The following is a 23,743-nucleotide window of genomic DNA, read 5'->3' as shown; positions in this document are numbered from 1 at the left end:
GAGGCAATGTTTGCAACACTGATTGAATTGATTTGAACACGTGATACAGATTTCGGTAAGCTACTGTATCTTTCAACATATTTTCTCATGATGATTCATGTTTATTTAGTTCTGTAAAGTAGTTAAGAGGAAGGGATGATCGTGTTCAATATGAAAATTGAAGAACGATCCGTGCGAAAGTCTAATGCGACCTCTGCTGTTGACTTAAAGGATTAGTCCACTTTTAAATAAACTTTCCCTGATAATTTACTCACCCCCATGTCATCCAAGATGTTCATGTCTTTCTTTCGTCAGTCGTAAAGAAATTAAGGTTTTTGAGGAAAACATTCCAGGATTTTTCTCCATATAGTGGATTTCAATGGCTACCAACAGGTTGAAGGTCCAAATTGCAGTTTCAGTGCAGCTTCAAAGGGCTTTAAACGATACCAGACGAGGAATAAGGGTCTTATCTAGCGAAACGATCGACCGTTTTCGAAAAAAATCTTAATTTCTTTTCGACTGACGAAAGGAAGACATGAACATCTTGGATGGCATGGGGGTGAGTAAATTACCAGGAAAAGTTTATTTAAAAGTGGACTAATCCTTTAAAATTAATATGTATTCCAGCTGTTGCTGGTACCTGTTTCAGTTAGTTACTAGTAACTTTTTAGATATTCACTTGTATCTATTCCAGTTTTCACTACAAAGTGGATTGAGGAGTTTTCAGACACTGCATATTCCATTATTATAATTATATAGGCATATAGTAATCTAATGAATAGTTTGTAAATAGTTCATAAATTAAAAATAGGTAGTCTACTAGTAAAATAAAAATGGATAAAACGTTTAGATTTGCGTAAATTAATAGCTAAATGTTAAAACGGCTTGCCATAAAAACCTGCGCAAAACATCGAAGCCACTGGATTGGGACGCTGCTGTGACGTAAATGACCCAGTTCAGATGGCGCATCCTTTCACCACATTCACAGGACCAAACTCATAACGGGCAAAGGGCTTGAATAACAGAATTAATCACTGAACTATTTGTCCTCGCTCCTTTGGGAGTTGCAGGCGCTTATTTATTTTTTTATCCAGGTCTCCCTGTTTGATTTCGCCATTCTGCAATCATGATGCCGGTAAGTTTGTAACAGCTGATGATACTTTACTGGCGCTCAAACTCAGAACAGTCATTCAGGATCGTTACTGACAGCTCTGTCAACATTCATTCATAACTTGTGTAGGCTATACATTGCGTTGGACTGCGGGACTCCGTTAGACTATCATGAAGGAATGCGACTCTTATGGCTTGTAACTCATAGGGAAGCAGTCATGCTGTATTTTGTCAAATGGGTGTAGTATGGATTTTAACATTAAATTTTGGGTTGCCTCTATTATCAGTCAGTTATAATAATCACTGTTATATCTGTTTTAAAACAATAATAAAAGTATTCTCAGATTTTGGTTGAAATCAGTTGACTTCTATGATAGAGTAAATGAAATGCACAGTATGTAGGATCTCTTAATATCTACATAAATGGCCCCAAAACATTTTTGAACACTCAAAAGAACTTGGAGAATTTTTTTATAAAAGTAATTTTGGTCATAAATTTGAAATGTATTTATTCAGAATTTGAATTTGCAAAGTATTTGATGTTAATATGATGCTTGGATAGGATAGTAGCATTAGGCTACTTTGTTTTAATTGATACTCGATTTTATATTTTGTGTGTGTGTGTGTATATATATATATATATATATCCCTTTCTTCCTTGCAGTTATAAGGAGTGTCTTACCAATTATAAATCATGATGTATTTTACTGCTTTGACTGATTTCTTGTATTGTCATTATTTCTGTGTGAGAGTGATGCAGTTGTGGCTGTGTTGAATGAAAGCCTATTGGGAATATTTGAAAGCTCTGTGCAGTGAGCTGTGGAAAAGTTGTCAGAATTCCTAAATTGTGACACACTCACTCAGGGCTGTGTGCTTTTAAATCCCTCACACCCTAAATCCCAGAGCACTTTTTCCAGCCATTGCACAGAATATTGAGAAGAAACTGCTATTTTATTCTCCATCTCCATGAGGCAGCAGACAGTGTCACTCAATAGGAGACATTAGAGCACAGATTACAGGGAGAGCCAGATGGGGGTCAAAGATCAAAGGTGAAAGAAAAGAGCATCCTCTGTACTGAAGTTAACCTTTCACCTTTGCACGAGCGGTTAGAGTTAATGGACTGCACGCTTCCCCTGTAGTGAATTAGACAGTCAAGAGATTCCTTCACTTTTGACTGCATGTTTTGCCCCTTTTGCTTTCATTAGACCACCGGAATAATTCTGTGACATGTTAAACTCCAACACAGACATGTGTGATTAACCTCAGGACTTCAGATTGACATGTAAATGAAAAAAAAGTACTAGAGTTTAAGTACTTAGAGCTTAAGAATTGATCACTCAGACACACTCAGATCAGTTTTTTTTTTTTTTGTTGTTGTTGTTTTTTAAGATCTGTGGTTTATGTTGACTTATTGTGCATATGAATATTTATAAATCTAGAACCGCCGGATGGGCAAATGCAGAAGTTTCTTCCTTTGGGACAAGATAAATAAAATATCAAATATGATAAGCAAACAGAAATATCTGTCCTCATGTTAAGTTAAAGTCTTTTCAGAAGTTTGCCACTTAAAATAAGTGATAGTTATTCTGTTTTGTAAAATTGCTCTCACCATTTTAAGTATTCATAAACAAACGGCCATAGTGTGAAGTCTATGACAGCTATGGCAAATGTGAGTTTGCAGTGCATTGTTGGCAGTAAATAAGGAGATGTGGTCTGTTTACTTATTCATTTCCTATAGAACTGAATATTGAAGCTTCTAAAATGAACCATGACAGAATTCCATTTGCTGTGTGAATATGACTTTGTCTTTTCTTGTCAATTTCCAGTTATAGACTGAACAAATTGTGCCCTAGGTCAGGGGTTTTCAAACTAGGGTCTGCAAGAAAGTGCTAAGGAAAAAACCTTTGTGAAAATAAATGAATAGTAAAAAAAATAGATTAAAATATGTCATTAAAAATATCTTGAAACTAGATATAAATAAAAATAATACATTTAACAGCATACCAAATTGAGAAGAAAAAGTAATATTATTTTCTAAATAATATTTTACATTGGTGTAGTATATACAGTAAGTGCCGGTAGATTACTTACAAAATGTAGTCAGTTATTCCAAATTAAATGACAAAAATTGAATTAGTTAGTAACGTAATCCTTTACATTACACATTTAAGGTAATATCGGACTACTTTTTGATTACTTTTGACCTAATTCGTGTAGGCTATCCCATTGATTTGAATAGGACAATCTTGTACCATACTGATATAAAAATACAAAGAGAAAGAAAATATTTTCCATTCTTTGTTAACTACATAAAGTGCATTAAATACTACATTACACCAGGGTTTCCCAGATTGGGGTTCGTGAAGGAACTGCAGGTGTCGAGTTTAAAGCTATGCAATTAATTCATAAAAATGTAAATGTAACACAGTTCGTATGTACGGGAAGGAGGAGGCGGAACCGGCGAACATTCAACAAAACTTTAATTCAAAATAAACAAATACAAAACGAAAGTAGCCTAATGCCGGCAGACCCTTCGCGGACGTCTGCCGGCCACACAAACATAATGAAACATAAAATAATGTCCAGACCTGGTTCTCTCTCGTTCCCTCACGGCTCTCGCCCGCCCTGCTCGTCACAGTAAAATAAATAATTTTAAAATAAAAACAAAGCGCTTACTAAAAAAGAAAAAAAGTACTTGTTTGTCTGCCTGTCATGTGACCATTAACTGACATCAGAGAACCGTGAACTTAATTTTATTATTTATTGTTATTATTATTGACTTAATTTTATTATTGACCTAACTTATCAACTTAAAATCTCAGGGGGTTGGGGAAACCCTGCATTGCATGTAAATATGAAATTATGTGAATTTATACATTTGAATGTGTTTGAAAGACAAAAGCTTCGAGTGAGAATTCAAATAATAGTTAATGTGTTCATTGGGAGCTGATTAGATATAAAATTTTGAGAAAACAGTAAATCCAGTGATGAAATGCTGTGTTGGTCTCAGTTTTCAGTGATAGGCATATGACTAGTGCGAGCACTTCCACAAACCTGCAGTCTGATTATGAGTATTTTAAAACAATATAATCTTATTACAAGTACTTAATTTTTGGGAATCTGATTATGCAGATTACATGTAATCAGTTACTACCCAGCACTGAGTAGCTATATAAATATATATAGTTTTTACTATTGGGTGCAGGACACTATAGTTCATTTATGTAAGTGAGGATAGCAAAATAAAGTAAACTGTGACATATTATACCCCAAAAATTCTTCAGACAGTAAAACTGATAAAAGTTTGGAACCAAAAATTATTCAGACACTTTGACCTGAACATGTTTTGCTTAAGTGTTACCTGACATAATTAAGATTAATTGTTTCTGACACAGTTTAACTCTGAGATCTTGTCATATTTTATTACCATTTTTTTAAACTATAGTGAATAAACTGTATTAATGAATGAAATGTTCAAGGTGTCTGATGGTTTGACTGTAAGTATGAATTGGGTCTTTAAACATTGAATGTATACTGTATAGCTGCCTTTTGAATTTTAGGATGGGGGTCCATTGCATGATGATGATCATATTTGGGGATGTGTGGCGTCTAAAAGATTGAAAACCCGTGCCCTAAGTGATTGCTGGTGAACATGCACACATTTTGACTGTCTCGTGGTGCGTTTTGGCCTGTCTTTTGCACTGTGGAAGGCAGCATTCTGTCTGTGAGATTACAACTTCATCTGCACTCAGAACAGAGAGTGTTGGCAGCTCCGGATCTTTAATACGTCCCACATCACTGTAATAGGCTGCTGAGCCAGAGTGTGCTTTAGTTATTAGAGTCCACGCTAGTGTCGCTCACATCTCCCCAGAGCCTCATTATTGAAATTGCGACCTCACGGCATTGCCACATTATTGCTGAATCTCGAAGTCTGCCGAGGGAATTGACTCGTGCGCTTTACCTTTGCATTTATGGTTACTTTGATTATTTTGTGATCAGTGTTGTTCATTCATCAGTAAGAGATGGTACTAAATATTTATGATCTGAACGTCTTATGTCATAGCTGTTACTATATTGTGAACGTCAACATGGCTGAAACGCTGTATTGAAGCCAGAAGCCAGTACTGAAACTACATTTTCATCATAATTTACATCATTACCAAACATGATATAATAATTGAAATATTCAGCAGTGTCATAGTTACAGTAAAATTTATAGCAAAAATGCAGTGAAAACAGTTATATTATGAAATGTTTTTACAATTTAAAGTTTTCTATTTTAATATACAGTATTTTACTTACTACACCAGTCTTCAGTGTCACATGATCCTTCAGAAATCATTCTAATATGCTGATTTGGTGCTCAAGAGACATATTTTATTACTCTAAAAGTTGAAAACAGCTTTAAAACCATGATACATTTTTTTATGAATAGAAAGTTCAAAAGAACAGAATTTATTTTAAATACAAATCTTTTGCAACATTATAAATGCCTTTTGTGCCACTTTTGATCAATGTAATGCTTGCTTCCTTGCTGAATAAAAGTATAAAGTGTAAAAATATAGTTATATAGTTATATGAAAAAATAATATATTGTTTGTTCGTTGCCTCTTCCATTTCCATCTGACTTTCCATAACCATCTCATGCACTCTTTTCCAAGCTCATAACCTCACAACGCCAACCAATGTTGTTTTCCTACATGGAGAAAAAAAAAATCAATAATAAAACTGTGACTAATGATTATTGATTATGAGTAAGAGGCTGGAGAACGCTCTCTGCAAACTTGGAGTTATTTATACATTTTTTCTTGAATTTATGATACTTTATTCTCAATTTTCCAGTTTCCTTTTAGTGCTTTTCCATGCCATCAAATCTAAAACTTAAATGTAAAATCCAAACATACTCTCGTCTGTTTTCAAGCTTACTGGTTCCAGGTGTTGGCCATGAGAGCGAGGAGCTGTCAGAGCCATTAAATGCTCAGAGATTGAGTGTGCTGTTTACTGCTGTTAACTGCACTTAACTATGCAAGTCTTTGACCAGCAGTGTAGTGAGAGGAACTGACATGTTTCCGTGGATGCAGTCGTTGCTATGGACACCCTATTGATGGCTCAGTACAGTAAATCAGGTGAGCATTCACAGTGTCAACAATCCCACAATGCTTTAGCAGAGGCACATGTCCCATCTGCGTCAAATGAATAAAAAACACTTATATGTTGAGAAATATGGGTATTTAGCCGTTTAACAGTATTAAGTATTTAGTGTTTCACAAAAGTGTTTCGTTGTCTTTTTCTAGGATTTTCCATACAGAAGCATCTTATTCAATGACATGTTGTTACAAACTAAAGGAAGCTATAACAGTTTTTACAGTGGAAACTGGGCAGCTATACCCAGCCAGAGCTCTATTTGTCAGGACTGCCCAAGACCCACAGTGACAAGGCCTGCCTGTGTCCTGAGATTTATTATTGACAAAGCATTGAGTGCTGCGACTTCACCTCCTTCTTTGGAATCAGAAAACCTTCTTCTCTGACTTGCAGGGTAGACACTGCGCAATTGCCACAGAGAGAGATAAATAAGAATGCTCAGTGCTTCAGAACAAGATGTTGGTTTGTCGTAATAATGATTACTCTTACATTTTTTTTTCACAACTTACCTTTCTAAACTGTCAGATTTTTGTTTTGTTTTGGTAATACTCAACTAGCAGACAAGTCAGAGAGACCAGAATATTATAGATATTTGGGGGTGGTTTTAATGTGGGCTAATCAGCAGCCACTTTGCAATGCTCTGCTAATCACCTAGAACATGCTAGCAAACACCTAGCAGTGCTCTGGGAACCATCTATAGTAGACCACCCTAGCAACTGCTTAGCAATGCCTTCATGCTGGGATGCTCTACTGGTTCCAATTGAGCAACCACTTAGCAATTCTCTGTTAACCACCCAGAACATGCTAGCTACCGATTAGCAATGCCTTGGCATCAATGTAGAACACCATGGGAACTGCTTAATAATGCGTTAAAAAAACTGCCTAGAAACTGCTTAGCAAGGCCTTGGAAACCATCCAGAACATGCTAGGCAAACTTTGGCAACCACCTAGAACACCCTTGCAACCATTTAGCAACTCTGGGAACCATCTACAACAGAGTGCAAGAGTTGGTTTCTAGAAGTAAAAACTCCATAAAGGAAATTGATTTTGAACGGTAACGAATAAGTCTTCAAAGACAGACATGAGGTTGTTAATTGATGGTATTTGCTTCTGTCGAAGCCGTCAGCCCACATTAATTCAGCTTATTTTTAAAATAATTGTTTAACAGCGGAATTCCTGGTGAAAAACTACATTACCCATGATGCTGTACAGAAAATTCCACCAATCAGAGAGTCGAAAAAAGCAACACGCTCCAAAATAGAGTACCCCAGGGATGACGTGTTTTTGTAGGCCAACCCGGAAGTTAGCGGCGCACGGGTTCCCTCGATTGAAAGCCTATGCATTTTTCCCATAGACTTTTGGAAAATCGCAGAAAATAAGCTCTGTGTTTAACAAAGGGTTATGACACTTACACGTTTTGTCTATCAAGATAATCTTTGCAAGTTAACACAACATTTATACATTTTGAAGCCTAAATAAAGTCGTCATATATAAAAGGCTAACAGTGGGCTATAAACGGACTACAGCACACCATGGTCACGGATCAACATCACCACCACCAAGCTTCCTCAAACTTTATTTAGAAAACAACTTTATTTATAAACATGCTCGCTGATTATGATCTGCGCTGTTATTAATACTTATCCACTTTTTCATGAGAAATGCTGTCCAAATGTCCCGTTTTTAATGATGACGTCTAAAGTCCCTGCCAAAGGAAGTCCCTTTTAGCAATTTGTTAGCAACTGCTGATTTTAAGACACAGTAAAAGTTTAAAAAATCACAAGTGGGTTATAACTGGTGTGTTTTATGTCATAGATCAAAACGTGAAAATATTTAGAGGCTTTGTTAACCACAGACCTTATTTCAGGCGATTTAGCAAAAACCCATTCAAAAAACCCATAGACTTTACGGCGTTGGAACCGGAAGTCCTAAAATGCTAACTCGCTTCCGGGTTTTGCCTACAAAAATGCGTCATCCCTGAGGCACTCTATAGATCTCAAGCTCCCCACTCCCATGAAACACTGCCAATAATGTAATCGAGTCCGTCTCCCTACACTCTCAAAATACTTAAATGTTTGTATATGCATATTTTGCAATAAACTTAATATATATATAGTTTTTATACATATAATCAACATTTGTAAATGAGTAGTTTTATATTTTTTATATTTCTAGTTTTATATATGCTGTTCGTAATGCTTTAAGAGATTGTAGTTCTTTCCCTCACTGAAAGTGAAAGTACACAGTCTTGTACCTTGTCCGATTTTCAAAAAAAAAAAAAAAATTCTTCAAATCAAAGTTTGTAGTGTTGTGATTCACCTCATAGCTAATTGGCTTGGTTCATGACTTTTAAAAATTAAAGGGAAAAAAAACCGTCAGGAACCAGCACCACTGAAAAAGATGGCGGGTGCTAATGCACTCTATGGGCCATATCATACAGCCGGTGCAATGCAAGTGCTAGTTTCAGCCCGACAGTTATCATTTTTGCGTCCTGTGCCACGTTGTTTAAATAGCAAATGCATTTGCACCCATTTGTGCTCCCATGGGTGTGCTGATCTGAAAACGAGGTGTGTTCAGGCGCACTGTTGGCGTGTTGCTATTTTGAGACTACTGAAATAGACTGGGCCATTGACCAACTGAAACCTGGTCTAAAGTCAATGCCACAATATTTGTTTTGTTATTTAAAGAGCGTGTTAGTAATGAGCGCCTATAAGCACATGTACACTCTGTTTATTACACACACAGGGACGCGCAGCAGCACACAAACATGGCAAATATTAAAAATAAAAGGATTGCAATGTAAAACATTATTATTGTGTGCATAAAGATAAAAATGCTTTGGTGGAATCCGGCTTGTCCCGTAGATGGTCTGCTCGTGCGGTTTAACCTCATGCATGAGCAGATCCGTTTCCTCGGTAGAGAAGCATTCATCTTTTCCCCTTGCAAATTCCGCCATGTGAATAGCGAATCCACCATGGCGCGAGCGCAACCAGCTTTTAAAGGGAATGGGAGATGATACTCTGATTGGTTTATTGCACTTTACTCCCAAAACACAACCATGGCTCATTAAGAGAAAAGAGACAACCATTTTAGACCATGCGCTGGGTGCGCCGACCATTTTTCCCGTCGTTAAACTAGCAAAAGTGGATTCAGACACGCCCTAAGTGCACTTGCGCCGTGCGCTTTAAGGCCAGAACACACCAAGCCGACGCCGACGAACTAGTGGCGATGAAAGCAGACTGCGGGGTTGGCTCACGTTGGCAGCATCTGGGTCCAAAGTTGGCCTGACACACCAAACCAACGCTAAACAGCCGACGGCCAAGTAGCACGTCAGTTCTGCGCCTGCGTGAGATGAAATGCCTTTCCGAACCAGCAGATGGCACTAGCTGAACAGCCAATCAGAATGATCAGATGGCCCGACGAGCTCCGACGGCGATTCAACATTTCGAATCGGCCGAAAAAAAGCAGACGAGGACCAACTTCAGCCGACGGTGCGGAACACACTGAGAAAACTTAGTCGGCCGACGAAGAAAAGCTGCCCGACGGCCGACCGTCGGCTTGGTGTGTTCCTGCCTTTAGACCATGCGCTTAGTTCGTTAAAATAGGGCCGTATAGAGCACCCTAACAACTGCTTAGCAATGCCTTGTCAACCATCCAGAACATGCTAGAAACTGCTTAGCAATGCTCAAGAACACTATAGCAACCATTTTGCAATGCCCTGGTAACCACTTAGAACACCCTAGCAACAATTTTCTTAGGCTATGTAAAAATGTAGATTGTGTATAATCTGAATGGATGATCAGCAAATTCTAAAGCTGATGTATACTTCAAGTTCACGCTGTCTATCTGCACGCTTCTTAGTTTGATAACATAAGTGGTACGAGCATGACTTCCTATGGCGACTTGAGTTCATGGAAGTGTGTGTTTTAGTCTGAGTGAGTTTGGTCCTCTCTATCAGTGACATGTCACAGGACTGTCTGTGTATTGTCATCAGATACTTCTTATCTTCCTCTGGCACCTCTGCTTGTTCCTGGAGGGAATGCAATTTGGGAGAGAGAGCTTGCCCACCCTCCCCTTTCCAAATGCCCCCAAAACCCCCTCCCCTTCCCTCGACCACTCAGTAGTATCTACACTCACACACACTCAGTCAGGCAGACAGTCAGGCACCCACAGAGAGAGAGAGACAGACACACTCCAGTGGCAGCAGGCAGCTCCCCAGCGCCTGGGCTGCCCAGCTCCTCCAATCCATCAACCCCCAGCCTCAGAGCCTCATGAGGAGGTTCATCAGTATGGTGCTACGCAGCCTGGTCAGCGCCTCCAAGGACAGGCCGTGGCTGCAGAAGAGAGCGCGGGCACAGGAGAAGGAAGACCGGAAGCTGAAGGTCCCACACGGGTTGACTAAGGTGAAAGTCCGGAGGGCTTAAAGACGAGCAAGATAGGGGCAGATGAGACGCTGAGTATAGAAGTTTAGGCACTTGTGTACGGCTTAAAATAGCGAGACATGTCTGGGACATGGATTTCAGAAGACTGACATTTGTGTTTATATGCATGTGTAAGAGTAGTGCTAAATAGAGTCTTACTATAGTTGGAATGGATCGCGGATATGATAAATCAAAGGTTGCTATTTCACGCACATGATTGTGGCATGCTGGGATAGGCTTGTTGTTTGTTTCTTGCATACTAGCATTTGTGGCATTTGTAGTTTGGAAAAGTTGTAATTCTGTTGGTTATGACAGAATAATTATCTTCTCTCAATTTGTAAAAACAAACAAAAAACATGTATGGAATGGAAGTTTAAGAGCATTATGGGATATGTTGCTTCCTTTTATTTTAAGTACATATCTGTCAATGCTTTTTGTGTGTTTGTTTATACAAATTGAGGGATGAGTTGAAATTATTTTCTAAGGTAATAAAATTATATGGAATCTGGAACAATCATTTACGGTAAAGTTACATTTGTTAGGATTCACATACTGTTAATCAGTAGCACTTTGTGAATATTATAACATGAACTAAAAATGAACTTTATGCTTTGTACAGCATGTATTAAACTTTGTTCATGTTAGTTGATAAAAAATACATTGTTTATTGTTTGTTCATGTTAGTTCACAGTTCATTAATTAACTTAAAAATGGATCGGTTAATGTTGAAACTAACGTTAAGATTATTAATGGCTGTATAAGTATTGCTCATTGATAGTTCATTTTAACTTATGTTAACAAAAGAACCCTTAATGTAAACTGTTACCAGTCAATCTACTTTTTTAATTATTTAAAGGGGTAGTTCACCCCAAAATAAAAATGTTGTCATCATTTACTCACCCTCATGTCATTGAAAACCTGCATGACTTTTTTTTTTGTATATATATATATATATATATATATATATATATATATAATCAAATTAATTGTTTTAGACTGCATTGATTTTCATTGTACACTGTAAAAAAGAATTGTTGGTTTAACTTAAAAAAAAGTAAGTTGCCTTAAAATTTTGAGTTCATTTAAATTAAAAATTTGAGTTTATACAATGAAGGTGATTGGTTTATTCAACAGAAACTCAAAATATTAGGCTATCTTCACCACATTAATTATTTAAGTTGATTTGACAAAAGAAAAAATGTTGCGATAACAAATTATTATTATTTTTTTACAATGTATGTACTAAAAGTTCTTCTTTTGTGTTCCACAGAAAAAAAGAAAGACTTACAGGCTTTGAATGACATGAGGTCGAGAAAATAATGAGAAATTTTTTCATTTTTGGAAGGGGACTCTACCTTCAATTTTGTTTGATTTACAACTTTTGTCTTTGGTCATGGCTAGAGTCCAGTAATTGAATTGTTCATATGGAGCGTTAGCATGATTTGACATTTTTTTGGCCCTGGGCTATTTTAATATGAAACCATGTGACGCTAAAATTCCAGGCAGCTGTCCAGGTCGGGATTATCTGCTGTCTTCACAGATCATAGCAGCATTTCCCTTTCTGGATTTGTTTGGCTTCAGCCAGCGAAACAGTTTCCTTAGCTCTCTGTAGCCACACACGCTCGCATGTTTGCACCCCCTCCTAATCAGATTATTATAGCTCTGCCCTGTAATCCAACCCTCACAGAATTTCTCTTTCAATCTGGTGCTTGCTTGTTTGAAGGGATTGTGTTACACTTTAGAAGTAAAGCCTCCATTCCTGCCCACGGGGTGGGAATTGAATTCAGAAGGATATTTATAAGATGTATAGTATTTAAATTTTTGAGTGAAGGGAAGGGAAGCAGGATGAAGAATACATCAATCTGTTTACATTTTATATGGTGACTTGTGTAATAAAATACATGCATTATTGATTTATTAAAATCATTCTTTTATTTAAGATTTTGCTGTCCTTCCTGAAGGTTCTTTCCTGAATCTCTTAAAACCTTAGACATTTTCCATTTTGAGTGTTGCTGAAGTCCTCACGAATCTGTCTTGGTATGTGGGAGATAATAGATCAGGCATAATGTGCATAAAATAAACATGCAATTCCCTTAATTTCAGCGCAAATTTTGAACGTCTTTTATTTAGCTCTCGTCTGTCTTTGCAACTGACACTCATTCCATGAGACGGTTGTGGTGCAGACCACTGGGAAAATTAATGTAAACAGTTTAAGAATTATAACAAGGCAAGGAAAGATTAAGGAGAAGCCCACACAGTCAAAAATGAGAGGCTGCAAGTTTACTCAAAGACAGATGTTATTCTTTCCTCTTTACAGATGATTCTGACTGTATTTCTGAGTGATAATCAACAGTTGCTGACCGAGGTGCCAATTACTCCAGAGACGCTCTGTAAGGATGTGGTGGAATTCTGTAAGGAGGCTGGGGAGAGCGGCTGCCACCTCGCTGAGGTCTGGAGAGGCAAAGGTACCAGTCTGCTAGCACATACTCTACTGTTAAAAATGAATCGTTATAGTTTTATATAGCATTAAATTGATCAAAAGTGACAGTAAAGACATTCATAATGTTACAGAAGATTTCTATTTCAAATAAACACTGTTCTTCTGAACTTTCTATTGATCAAGGATTCCTGAATGAAATGTATCATTGTTTCCACATTATTAATATATATTACTACAAATATTCAGCAGCACAGCTGTTTTCAACATTTATAATAAAAAATGTTTCTTGAGCAGCCAATCAGCATATTAGAATGATTTCTGAAGGATCATGTGACAGAAGACTTGTGTAATGATGCTGAAAATTCATATTTACCGCCACATGAATTAAATAGACAACAGTTATTTTAAATTGTAATAATATTTCACAAATAGGTAAAACTTTAGTTTAGGGTCCACTTTTTACTAATTGCTTATTAGCATGCATATTACTAGGATATTGGCTGTTTATTAGTACTTATAAAGCACATATTAATGCCTTATTCTAAATTATCCTTAATCCTACCTAATACCTAAACTTACCAACTACCTTATTAACTATTAATAAGCAATAATTAGGAGTTTATTGAGGCAAAAATCTTAGTTAATAGTGAGAATTGGACCCTAATCTAAAGTGTGACTTTGGAACACAACTTGGGTAGACATATGGCTTTGATATAGCAATTTTAGAGTAAAATTTGTAGTTTTTAAACTTAAACTTCTATAACAAGTGCATTTCAGCAATAATCTGCTGAGTGTCTTCTTTAAAAAGAGACCAATCATAGGTCTGTATTCTAATATAATTAGTCTGTGTGGCTTTTGGTTGACTTTAGACAATATAAAACAATCAGCATAAAGTCTGGTGCACTTTTCATCTTTCTTCTGTCCAAGAACCACTTTATTAATGCAAAAAAGGAGTCATCTGGACTAGTGTATACTGTTTGTGTTAGCATCTGGCTAAATGAATTACTTTAAAATGCATTAATTCAATCCGAAGAAGTGGAAAGAGAACCATAACAAACCCCTCTGCTGAAGCACAATGCATTGTGGCCTATTAGTATATTTGGAAAAATCTACAGGAATTAGTATACCATCCATCCAGGCACCTTTGGCATTCTATTTTTAACTTTTTTTCCGGAAATGAGCAGACTTGTAAAAATAGCAAAACAGTAGCGAACAATAAATGAAAAAAATTGCAAAACAAAAATTAATCCAAAGTTTTAACTTTTATGGTTAGGCTAAAACATTCAATTCAATTCACATTTATTTGTATAGCGCTTTTCACGATACATATCATTTCAAAGCAGCTTTACAGAGAATGCATGTCAACATTACAATTTAAAGGTGCCCAAGAATGCTTTTTCACAAGATGTAATATAAGTCTAAGGTGTCTCCTGAATGTGTCTGTGAAGTTTCAGCTCAAAATACCCCATAGATTTTTTGTAATAAATTTTTTTAACTGCCTATTTTGGGGCATCATTAACAATGCACTGATTTAGGCAGCGCCGCCCCTTTAATTCGCGTGCTCCCTGCCACATGAGCTGTCGACTATATTACAGCGCATTTACAAAGTTCACACAGCTAATATAACCCTCAAATGGATCTTTACAAGATGTTCGTCATGCATGCTGTATGCATGCTTCGAATTATGTGAGTAAAGTATTTATTTTGATGTTTACGTTTTATTCTGAGTGAATTTGAGGCTGTCCTCCGTGGCTAATGGCTAATGCTACACTGTTGGAAAGAATTTATAAAGAATGAAGTTGTGTTTATGAATTATACAGACTGCAAGTGTTTAAAAATGAAAATAACGACGGCTCTTGTCTCCGTGAATACAGTAAGAAACGATGGTAACTTTAACCACATTTAACAGTACATTAGCAACATGCTAACGAAACATTTAGAAAGACAATTTACAAATATCACTAAAAATATCATGTTATCATGGATCATGTCAGTTATTATTGCTCCATCTGCCATTTTTTGCTATTGTTCTTGCTTGCTTACCTAGTCTGTTGATTCACCTGTGCACAGATCCAGACGTTAACTGGCTGCCCTTGTCTAATGCCTTTTATAATGTTGGGAACATGGGCTGGCATTATGCAAATATTGGGGCGTTCACCCCGACTGTTACGTAACAGTCGGTGTTATGTTAAGATTCGCCTGTTCTTCGGAGGTCGTTTAAACAAATGAGATTTATATAAGGAGTAGGAAACAATGGAGTTTGAGACTCACTGTATGTCTTTTCCATGTACTGAACTCTTGTTATTTAACTATGCTGAGGTAAATTCAATTTTTGAATCTAGGGCAACTTTAAAGAATGCAGTTAGCAAATAATGTAATAATTTAGGCAATTAATTTACAATCACATGCAAAACATCTTCATTTGAACCTGCGTTGTGTGACAGTAAGCCTACACGTTGCACAAACACAGCGCGAAAATAAAGGCATTATATGGGTAAATTTGACCTGCTGGCTGTTTTACAAAACCCCATTTTTTAATCTGGTTTTATCTGATTTTTAACAACAGGTGATTGTAAAAAATACAATTTTAGTAAAAGTCAATGACTGGGAGACTTGGATATTTTATTGAAAATCTCTTAAGTGCATTTGATAAACAGCCATGGGTAAATTTTACCCCGTGGCGTTTCTAGTGTTAATCTCACATAAAATTTAGGTAGTATGCAATAGATAATATGCATATTTGGATACATCGTTTTTTTTACAATGTAATGCTGTAAATGAACTATGCCAAGTGCCTAGTTCTTTATATGAATTGCTTAATTTTTAGCAACATGGTACAACTTTGTTTCCCCGTTTAAAAAAATATGGTGAAGACCATGTAATCAGATTGGACCTAGCCATTTTTGTGTGAACTTCAAACCTATTATTTTAGTATTATTTATATGCTATTATAATATCTATTGATATATTGAGTTAGCATTTATTTTATATTTTCAATTTTCAATTTTATTTTTATTTTTAGCAAATTTGTTAAGTGCTTTTGTCACTGTTATTAATTTAAAAAATCTATTTAGCTTTAATTTATTTTTATTTCAGTTTTTTTATTTTAGTACTTCAGCTTAAACATATATATTTCAGTTAGTTGCCACAACAACGTTTGTAATTTCTTAACGTTTTTTTTTTTTTTTTAAGATTAAGTTATTCATCTAATCCTTAAATTTTATTTTTGTTTTATTTTAGTATAATGAGGGGTCTGTAGGTGTGCTGTTTGAGGTTGAGACTAAGTGTTGATTCAACATATTACACAGTACTGTAAAATTATATAGTACTTTCTAGTCTAGTCTGTCTAGCCTCATGAGTCACCCCTGTTTTCAACTCTTTTGAAAATCAAGGATTGTTCTTTAGTCAGTGGATACAGACTCATGCCATAATGTGCTGTACAGGTTTTCCACATGCTCTGTGCAATATGGCTGACAGATACAGATGTGTTGCTTAGCTCTTTTATATCACTAAATAGCACTGAATGGAAACGTTCATGGACCGGATTCCACAGAGAAAGCAACGCTGTCCATCACATAACAATGACACCCTTGTCAGAGTTTGTCCTAGACAGTGGGTGGTAGTATGTGGGACAGAACGTCTCGGGGCCTGGGCTGCAGCCTCTAGGTTTGTTTACATGGCTCCTGTGGGCCTGTTATTCCAGTGTCCTACAGATGGCACGTGGCCCGCACTGTCAAAGACAGTAAAGATAGCTTACAGCAAGGATAACCAGACCTTTTTCATCTGGACGTGTCATCATGCTTTGCTATGGGGCTGTTGTACAATTTTCCATTTTAAGTTTTCATATCATGTGGACTAGATTAAAATAGAAATGTATTGTAACAGTTTTGACATTGACATCCTCTGTGCTAAGTGTAGAGCACAGGGTTTTACAGCCTGCTTGAGACAAAGAGTGTCTGTGTTCTTATTTACAGAGAGAGCGATCCCTTTTGATCAGCTGATGTTCGAGCACCTACAGAAATGGGGTCAGAGGAGACAGGAAGTGAAGTTTTATTTGCGGCACGAGGAATCCCTCATTGCAAAATTTTCTCAAGGTGGGTAAAAGTTACGCAAGACTGACCACGACAGGTCCTTTTGTGGGATGCTTGGTTTCTATTAGCATTCAAAACCTTGTGTTTGGTAACATTTTTTTCGAAATATGCTCACCAAAGTTGCAATTATTTGATCAATATACAGTAATATTGTGAAATATTACAATTTGTAATAGACAGTAATATTGTGAAATATTATTACAATTACAATGAATTGTTGGATGGTTTGCTATTGCTGTGATCTCATGTGAGTGACAGGCTGTCCCGCGCTCATGCCGAAAAACACGTTATCAGAGAAGAGAAGAAATGTGGCTGTAAGAGGGAGGGGTTAAAAAATTTATGTATTTGGATAAATCATTTATAATATAAATACTGCAATATTTCATAAAAAAATGATAAAAGAATAGTCAAATTTAAAGTCCTCCTGTAGTCAATAATTTTATCCCTTGAAACTCATCTTTGATCACCAAAATGACACATTTACCTGTGAAAAAAATTATTTCATGCCTTAAAATAACTTGAATGTAACTCTACACCCTTGCTTCATTTAGTATATGCGGATCTATGAATATGCTAATTAGCCCCGCCTCCACTCACTCGCACAAGCTCAGAGATCCACTTTGTCAACTTACTGAGGTAAACGCTGGGCAATGGTATCGCTTTTTACAACGTCGGACACACAGCTGTAATTAATATGATTAGCGTTTTGCTTGACTATGTTATGAAACAGCTGCTAATAATGCTAATGTTACACAAACCATGTTCCCGTTCGCCATCTCAGAGTCAGACAGCTGCCTTCAACAATCAGCATCCTTACAAACTCTTTCAACAACTCAGAACATCAGTGGAGAAAGGTACATAGTTCATCATAACATCGTAATATACATCATTCCCTCGCTATATTGCTAAATCTACCTGATTTTCCATATCAACAGAAAAATATGCCGGGATAACCTGGCTTCTCTTGAGACTGCCCCGCTTTAGATCTGTCATAGTTAATGATATGCTGAAGCTCACCAGCACGTTTACGTGATTGGTTACAAGGTAGTTTGTGACATCAGAATCACCAGCGATTTCAAACCGTGGGTTTGAGACTGTCTTTGGTTCACTGCAGTTTAAAAAATTGTAAAAATACTCAGCAATGGTGTTGACTGATGAATTTGCACATGGTTTGTCTTAAAGCATATTAAAAACACCACATAGATAGATATATAAACAACATTAAAAACTTGATTTTCACCACAGTGGGTGTTTAATTTCATGGCGACTTTAACACATTTTAGGTTTTTGATTAAAAACTTTCTATTAAATCTAGTATTCAAACTCTGATTCTTTCAGTTCTTTTAAGTGAGAGTCCTGTCAGCTTTGGGCTTTGCAGAGTTTTGCCTCTGCAGTTATCTGCAGTTACGTAACTAATCCTCTTTCTGTGTAATTGGGCTCCCGCCTTCTTGCACTCATATCTGCACCTGAGACAGACCCCAGCTCTATCAGACTAGACACGGCGAGTGTCCGATGCCTGCCTGACCTCAACAGAGAAATACAGACTTTAAGTTTTAATATTGGAGAAAGCATCACGATTAATATTGCTCATACATAGGGTTAGTGATTTGAACTTGGGCAGCATGACGTCGGAATAAACTGACATGGCAATATTTGGCTTTTCTCCAATTGCTTGAATCTTTATTTGGAAATAATTAATCATTCCCGAATGAATGGAGTGATTTTGTAGGTGTCATGGTGCAGGCAAGGTGAATATGAGCAGAGGATCTCAATTGCCGCAGATTTAGTTTATTTATAAAAAATTAAAACAAAGAAGGCAATCCAGAAGTCAAGAATCAGCGTAACAGCTTCACATATGTAAAGACAATATAAGACACCAACTAAAAATGGAAAACCTTTTATGTTTTTGGCATGACGACAACGTTTTAAGGGCATGAAAACACAAACTTTTGAAAATGGGTTGCAAAGTGCATATTTTTTAAAACAATACCATTATCGTCTCTACATTATTTAAACTACAATTTGTGAAACCGGTGATGTCATGCATATGTGTTAAGTCTGTAGGTGCGTAGTGTTTCTTTACTAAAGTGACAGCGCCAACTACTGGCTTGGCATGAATAATACAGCATTTTTAAAGGGTTAGTTCACCCAAAACATGAAAATTATGTAATTTATTACTCACCCTCATGCCGTTCCACACCCGTAAGACCTTTGTTAATCTTCGGAACGCAAATTAAGATATTTTTGTTGAAATCCGATGGCTCAGTGAGGCCTGCATAGCCAGCAATGACATTTCCTCTCTCAATATTCATTAATGTACTAAAAACATATTTAAATCAGTTCATGTGAGTACAGTGGTTCAATATTAATATTATAAAGCAAAGAGAATATTTTGGTGTGCCAAAAAACAAAATAAATATAATATAGTGATGGCCGATTTCAAAACACTGCTTCATGAGGCTTCGGAGCGTTATGAATCTTTTGTTTCGAATCAGCGGTTAATTTCATTTTTGGGCGAACTAACCCTTTAAGTGTTTTCATGAATCCGTGTGAACAGGGATTTTTTTTTTAAATGTCGTTGTCTGTACGACAAACTTTTCCGTTTTTAATACATAGTTGTCATGTAAACATACCGTCAAATATATGGCTAAATGAGGAACCAAACAAGAATCAGGTGAACATAATCAATTAACCAGTGAGTAACTATAGAAACTAAATAGCAATGGGAACAAAGGGAACAGGAACAAAACGGAGGATAGAAACATGGGAACCAAAGAAAAAAGAAAAGAGTCCATACATTGAACATAACCGGTACAGCAGGGCAGTGCATCTGCATAGAAATTAAATAAAAATAAAAAAGCAGAAAATTTTAAGTTTAAAATGTAATCATTTTAAGTGCAATCCATCCTTTAGGGCTGAAAAATATGTGGGAAAAACTTGAAATATTTGGGTATTCACACTTGGGTATATTTGCAGTATTTGTTTTTATTGGCTACCTTCCTACTTTTTTAAACCATTCATTAAGATTATACAATAATAATTAGTATGATTATAAATAAAATAAGAGATATACATTGTAATAATGCTATTATACTGTAAAATAAAAAAATTTAATAAAACATAATAAGACATTTTAATATTTTATAGTACAACTGTAAAATTACAATACTTATATTTACATGATACTTTCTTCTCTCTCAAACCATCAAGCTTTTATTTTATTTTATTTTATTTATAACAATGCGCAAAAATCACAAGCTTGTAGTAACATTGTGGCAGTAAGTTTTGCATGGAAAACAGTACTTTAATGTGAAAATGTATAAATCTAGTTCATCATATCACTATATGCTAAATTAGTCTTTGAAAGCAGAGGGCGGTCAGTGGGATTGTGTACAGACCTATCAGAGTCGGCGCGGTCCATGAAGGTCTAGGTATTTCCAGAGCCTCTGACAGGATTACACATAATAACACAGCCCTGGATTTAGAGAATTAAGCCCCTGCTTATTTATAGAAGGCAGAGCTGAGAGCACTGGTGAAACAAAGGCTCACAAAAGAGAAATGACTGGAGGTTGGTAAACGTTGTCAAACAACTCACTGTCTCGGCAAAGAGTAATCAGGGTTAATATGCCAGCTAAAATTCCACTGCTGGATCACATGCTCATTAGATGGAAAGGTATCCTTTTCCTTCCTTTTTCAGCCATACGTGTAAGCTATGTTTTAATATTTTAATGTTTGTCAATATAAAAATCCCCCTTTGTCCAATAGCCCTGTATGTGCTTGCCCACAGCTGTGAGTTTTTGCACTCTGCAACCATTTCGACTATGTTCAATTGCGGGGGTGATGATGTAATCTTGTTTTATTCCCAGCAGGAAGTCAGACTTCAGAGCAGGCCGACAGGAAGAGCAGGGGGAACTCGGACATGCCCTGCGAGAATGGGGTACGTACGCATTCACGCTGTTCTCAGTCACACTTCCCTTCTGGACTGTTTAAGGCTCGTAATGAGGGCTGCTCACTGAGGCTTCACATAATTACGGTGAAACTGTCTAGCCAAAACACAAGTTTAGCACTTAATTGAGCAATGATCTCAGAGGTCACTTTCTGTGCGTTACGTGTGTTTCTGTGCAGTGTTCATGTTTCAAGCTCTAAAAGCACTCTTTTGATGGGAGGGTTTGGTGCGAAAGAATAGAAAATGTTTTAAAAAGCTCATGGCCCTTTCGTCTGTTGCTTATTTTTGAACAAATTATTGTTCTTATACCTTTTAATAGACTTTGGCCCTTTAAACATGGGCTCATTAGAAAATGCAATTATGGAAAACTTTGAATACTAGTCTTTAATTTACATTTACTCACTGTAATGTGACACTGTTCATTAAGTATGTGTGTGGCCAGAGGAATACAGTTGTTCACTCAAAAATGAAAGTTTGGTAACACTTTATATTAAGGTCTTTTAACTAGTTGCTTATTAGCATGCGTATTACTAGAATATTGGCTATTTATTAGTACTTATTAAGCACATATTAATGCCCTATTCTGCATGACCTTATTCTACATTCTTAATCCTACTCAATACCTTACTTAACAACTACCTTACTAACTATTAATAAGCAGTAAATTAGGATTTATTGAGGGAAAAGTCGTAGTTAATAGTTTATATGTGTTCCCTATACTAAAGTGTTACCGAAGGTTTTTTATCTCTCAAATTTCTTTTGCATATGTTCAAATGGCCAAATTGTTTGACTGGTATAATTTCAGCTGGACTGAAGACAAAATATTGTTTAATCCAGCTGATGTCAATTTTTTTTAATTGCATGTAAATGTACATAATCAAGTGCGAGTTTGAGAGCTAGATGGGCAAGATTTTCAGCAAGTGTTGGTCTTCACACACATCTACATTAGAACAGTTTTATTTTAGTATTATTTCTATACTATTATATTTTTTATTATTTATTTAATTATTATATTTTGAATTAGCTTCATTTGAATTTACTAAAATTTAATTTGATTCATTTTGTTATGTTCATTTGTAATTTTTATCAGTTTTGTAAATATTTCTTGTTGTGTTTGGCTTTGGGTTTTGGTTCATGTTTATGTTTTCATATCTTTTATTTTGTAGTTTTCATAGTCAAGGTTCTTGTTTGTCATGTGATTCCCTTATCCCGTTATGTGATCATGTCATGTGCTTCCCTAGTCTTATGTGTAATTTTCTCATTGGTTCATTGTCTGATTGGTTCATTGTTTCATTAGGGTCAGGTGTTTCTTGTTGCTCATTAGTCCTTGTGCATTAATAGCCCTCATGTACCTTTGGGCTTGTTCGACTTAAGCCGAGTTCAGACTGCACGATTTTCAAAGTAGTCGGGTCACTGTTCTTTTCACACTGCATGACTATCTTGGCCAGCATCCAGTCGCTGCTGTGTTCAAACTGCACGATGGATCGGCGACAGAGGGTTTCACACTGCGTGACTTTACAATAGGAAGAATCGCCGACAACTCTGTCTGGCACGCAAACTACGTTTCACAACCAAACACACGCGAGATGTGACAAGGAAACAACGCGATATCACGCGTTCAGGACCGGAGTTATTATTATTATTATTAAAAACGGTAGTCCGCAAGAAGCTTGCAATACGAGTTGCCTGTGCGCTGATTTGCAGCGAATATAAGAAAAAGAAAAGAAAAATATGGAGGAGGAAATGGTTGGGTAGACTGTGGATTGTGTGTTCTGTAACGAGAGTTGGAGGTAAATACATAACTTTTCAATGTGCTGCTGTTGTGGATGGCCAAGCAAATGTTTGTGTTTTGTTTCCGTTTGATAGAATTGTAATGTTTATGTGAATGAAGCCATGCTGGCTGATGTTGTGGTCTATAACTCCTCCCCGAACTCCCCGCTGCTCTGTATCTTGCTCTCTCATTGGCTGTCGGTCATCGCCGATGTAGTTTTCAGTCAGAACACTTTTCACACAGCAGGATTTTGAATCGCCGACAGGTCCAGATATTTTAGCATGCCAAATATCTCACTGGCGTCGGCGACTCGTCGGCGATTCTCTCAGATCGCGTCTTTGCTTATTCACACTGCGTGATTGTCACTCGTGTGAACGAGCACCGATTTGCCTGTGATTTCGGGCATTTGTCGGCGATTTCTCAAAACCTGTCGGCGAGGCAAAATCGGGGCTAAAATCGTGCAGTCTGAACTCGGCTTTAAGCCCGGGACACACTGCACGATTTTCAGCTGTCCCAGACAAAAGATTACCATTGTGAATCAATAGTGGCGATTTCTGTGATCGTAGCTCCTAATTGGTGGTCCTATGTCGTACAGTGAGAGAGGTTCAAAGACAGCCGTTGTCACAGTCTTGTGACCAAAGCTAGTCTACGATAATTTTCTGACAGTGTCAGAAATTCAGCATGATCATCGCACAGTGAGTTTGCTGCTACGACCTACGTGAAATGTGATATGAAATCAATGAGACATCCCGCTAACTTAAAACTTTTTGTTTACCACTAGAAACTTGCAACATACCCTACTAGTCAACAGGTGTCATCATCGTACAGTCTATGTGCATGTCG

At 36.7% G+C, this 23,743-nt stretch overlaps 1 protein-coding gene across 4 annotated transcripts in view; it reads left to right on the top strand.

The window, feature by feature from the left end:
- Window positions 1–956: 956 nt before the first annotated feature.
- The window catches only part of ppp1r13ba (protein phosphatase 1, regulatory subunit 13Ba), a 52,109-nt gene continuing 29,322 nt past the window's right edge, over window positions 957–23,743 (top strand). For 2 of the 4 annotated variants that reach the window (XM_048190660.1, XM_048190656.1), the window contains exons 1-4: window positions 10,373–10,634; window positions 12,970–13,117; window positions 17,067–17,186; window positions 21,050–21,120. In XM_048190660.1, coding sequence (XP_048046617.1) covers window positions 10,503–10,634; window positions 12,970–13,117; window positions 17,067–17,186; window positions 21,050–21,120 — 471 coding nt within the window. In that variant the 5' untranslated portion in view covers window positions 10,373–10,502. Of the gene's footprint in view, window positions 1,115–10,372; window positions 10,635–12,969; window positions 13,118–17,066; window positions 17,187–21,049; window positions 21,121–23,743 lie in introns of those variants that run through there. The other 2 variants (XM_048190659.1, XM_048190657.1) reach the window with 2 other exon arrangements.

This window comes from Megalobrama amblycephala, linkage group LG5 (assembly GCF_018812025.1).
Source record: "Megalobrama amblycephala isolate DHTTF-2021 linkage group LG5, ASM1881202v1, whole genome shotgun sequence".
Classification (NCBI taxonomy): domain Eukaryota; kingdom Metazoa; phylum Chordata; class Actinopteri; order Cypriniformes; family Xenocyprididae; genus Megalobrama; species Megalobrama amblycephala.
This window is presented reverse-complemented; position numbering and strand designations above follow the sequence as displayed.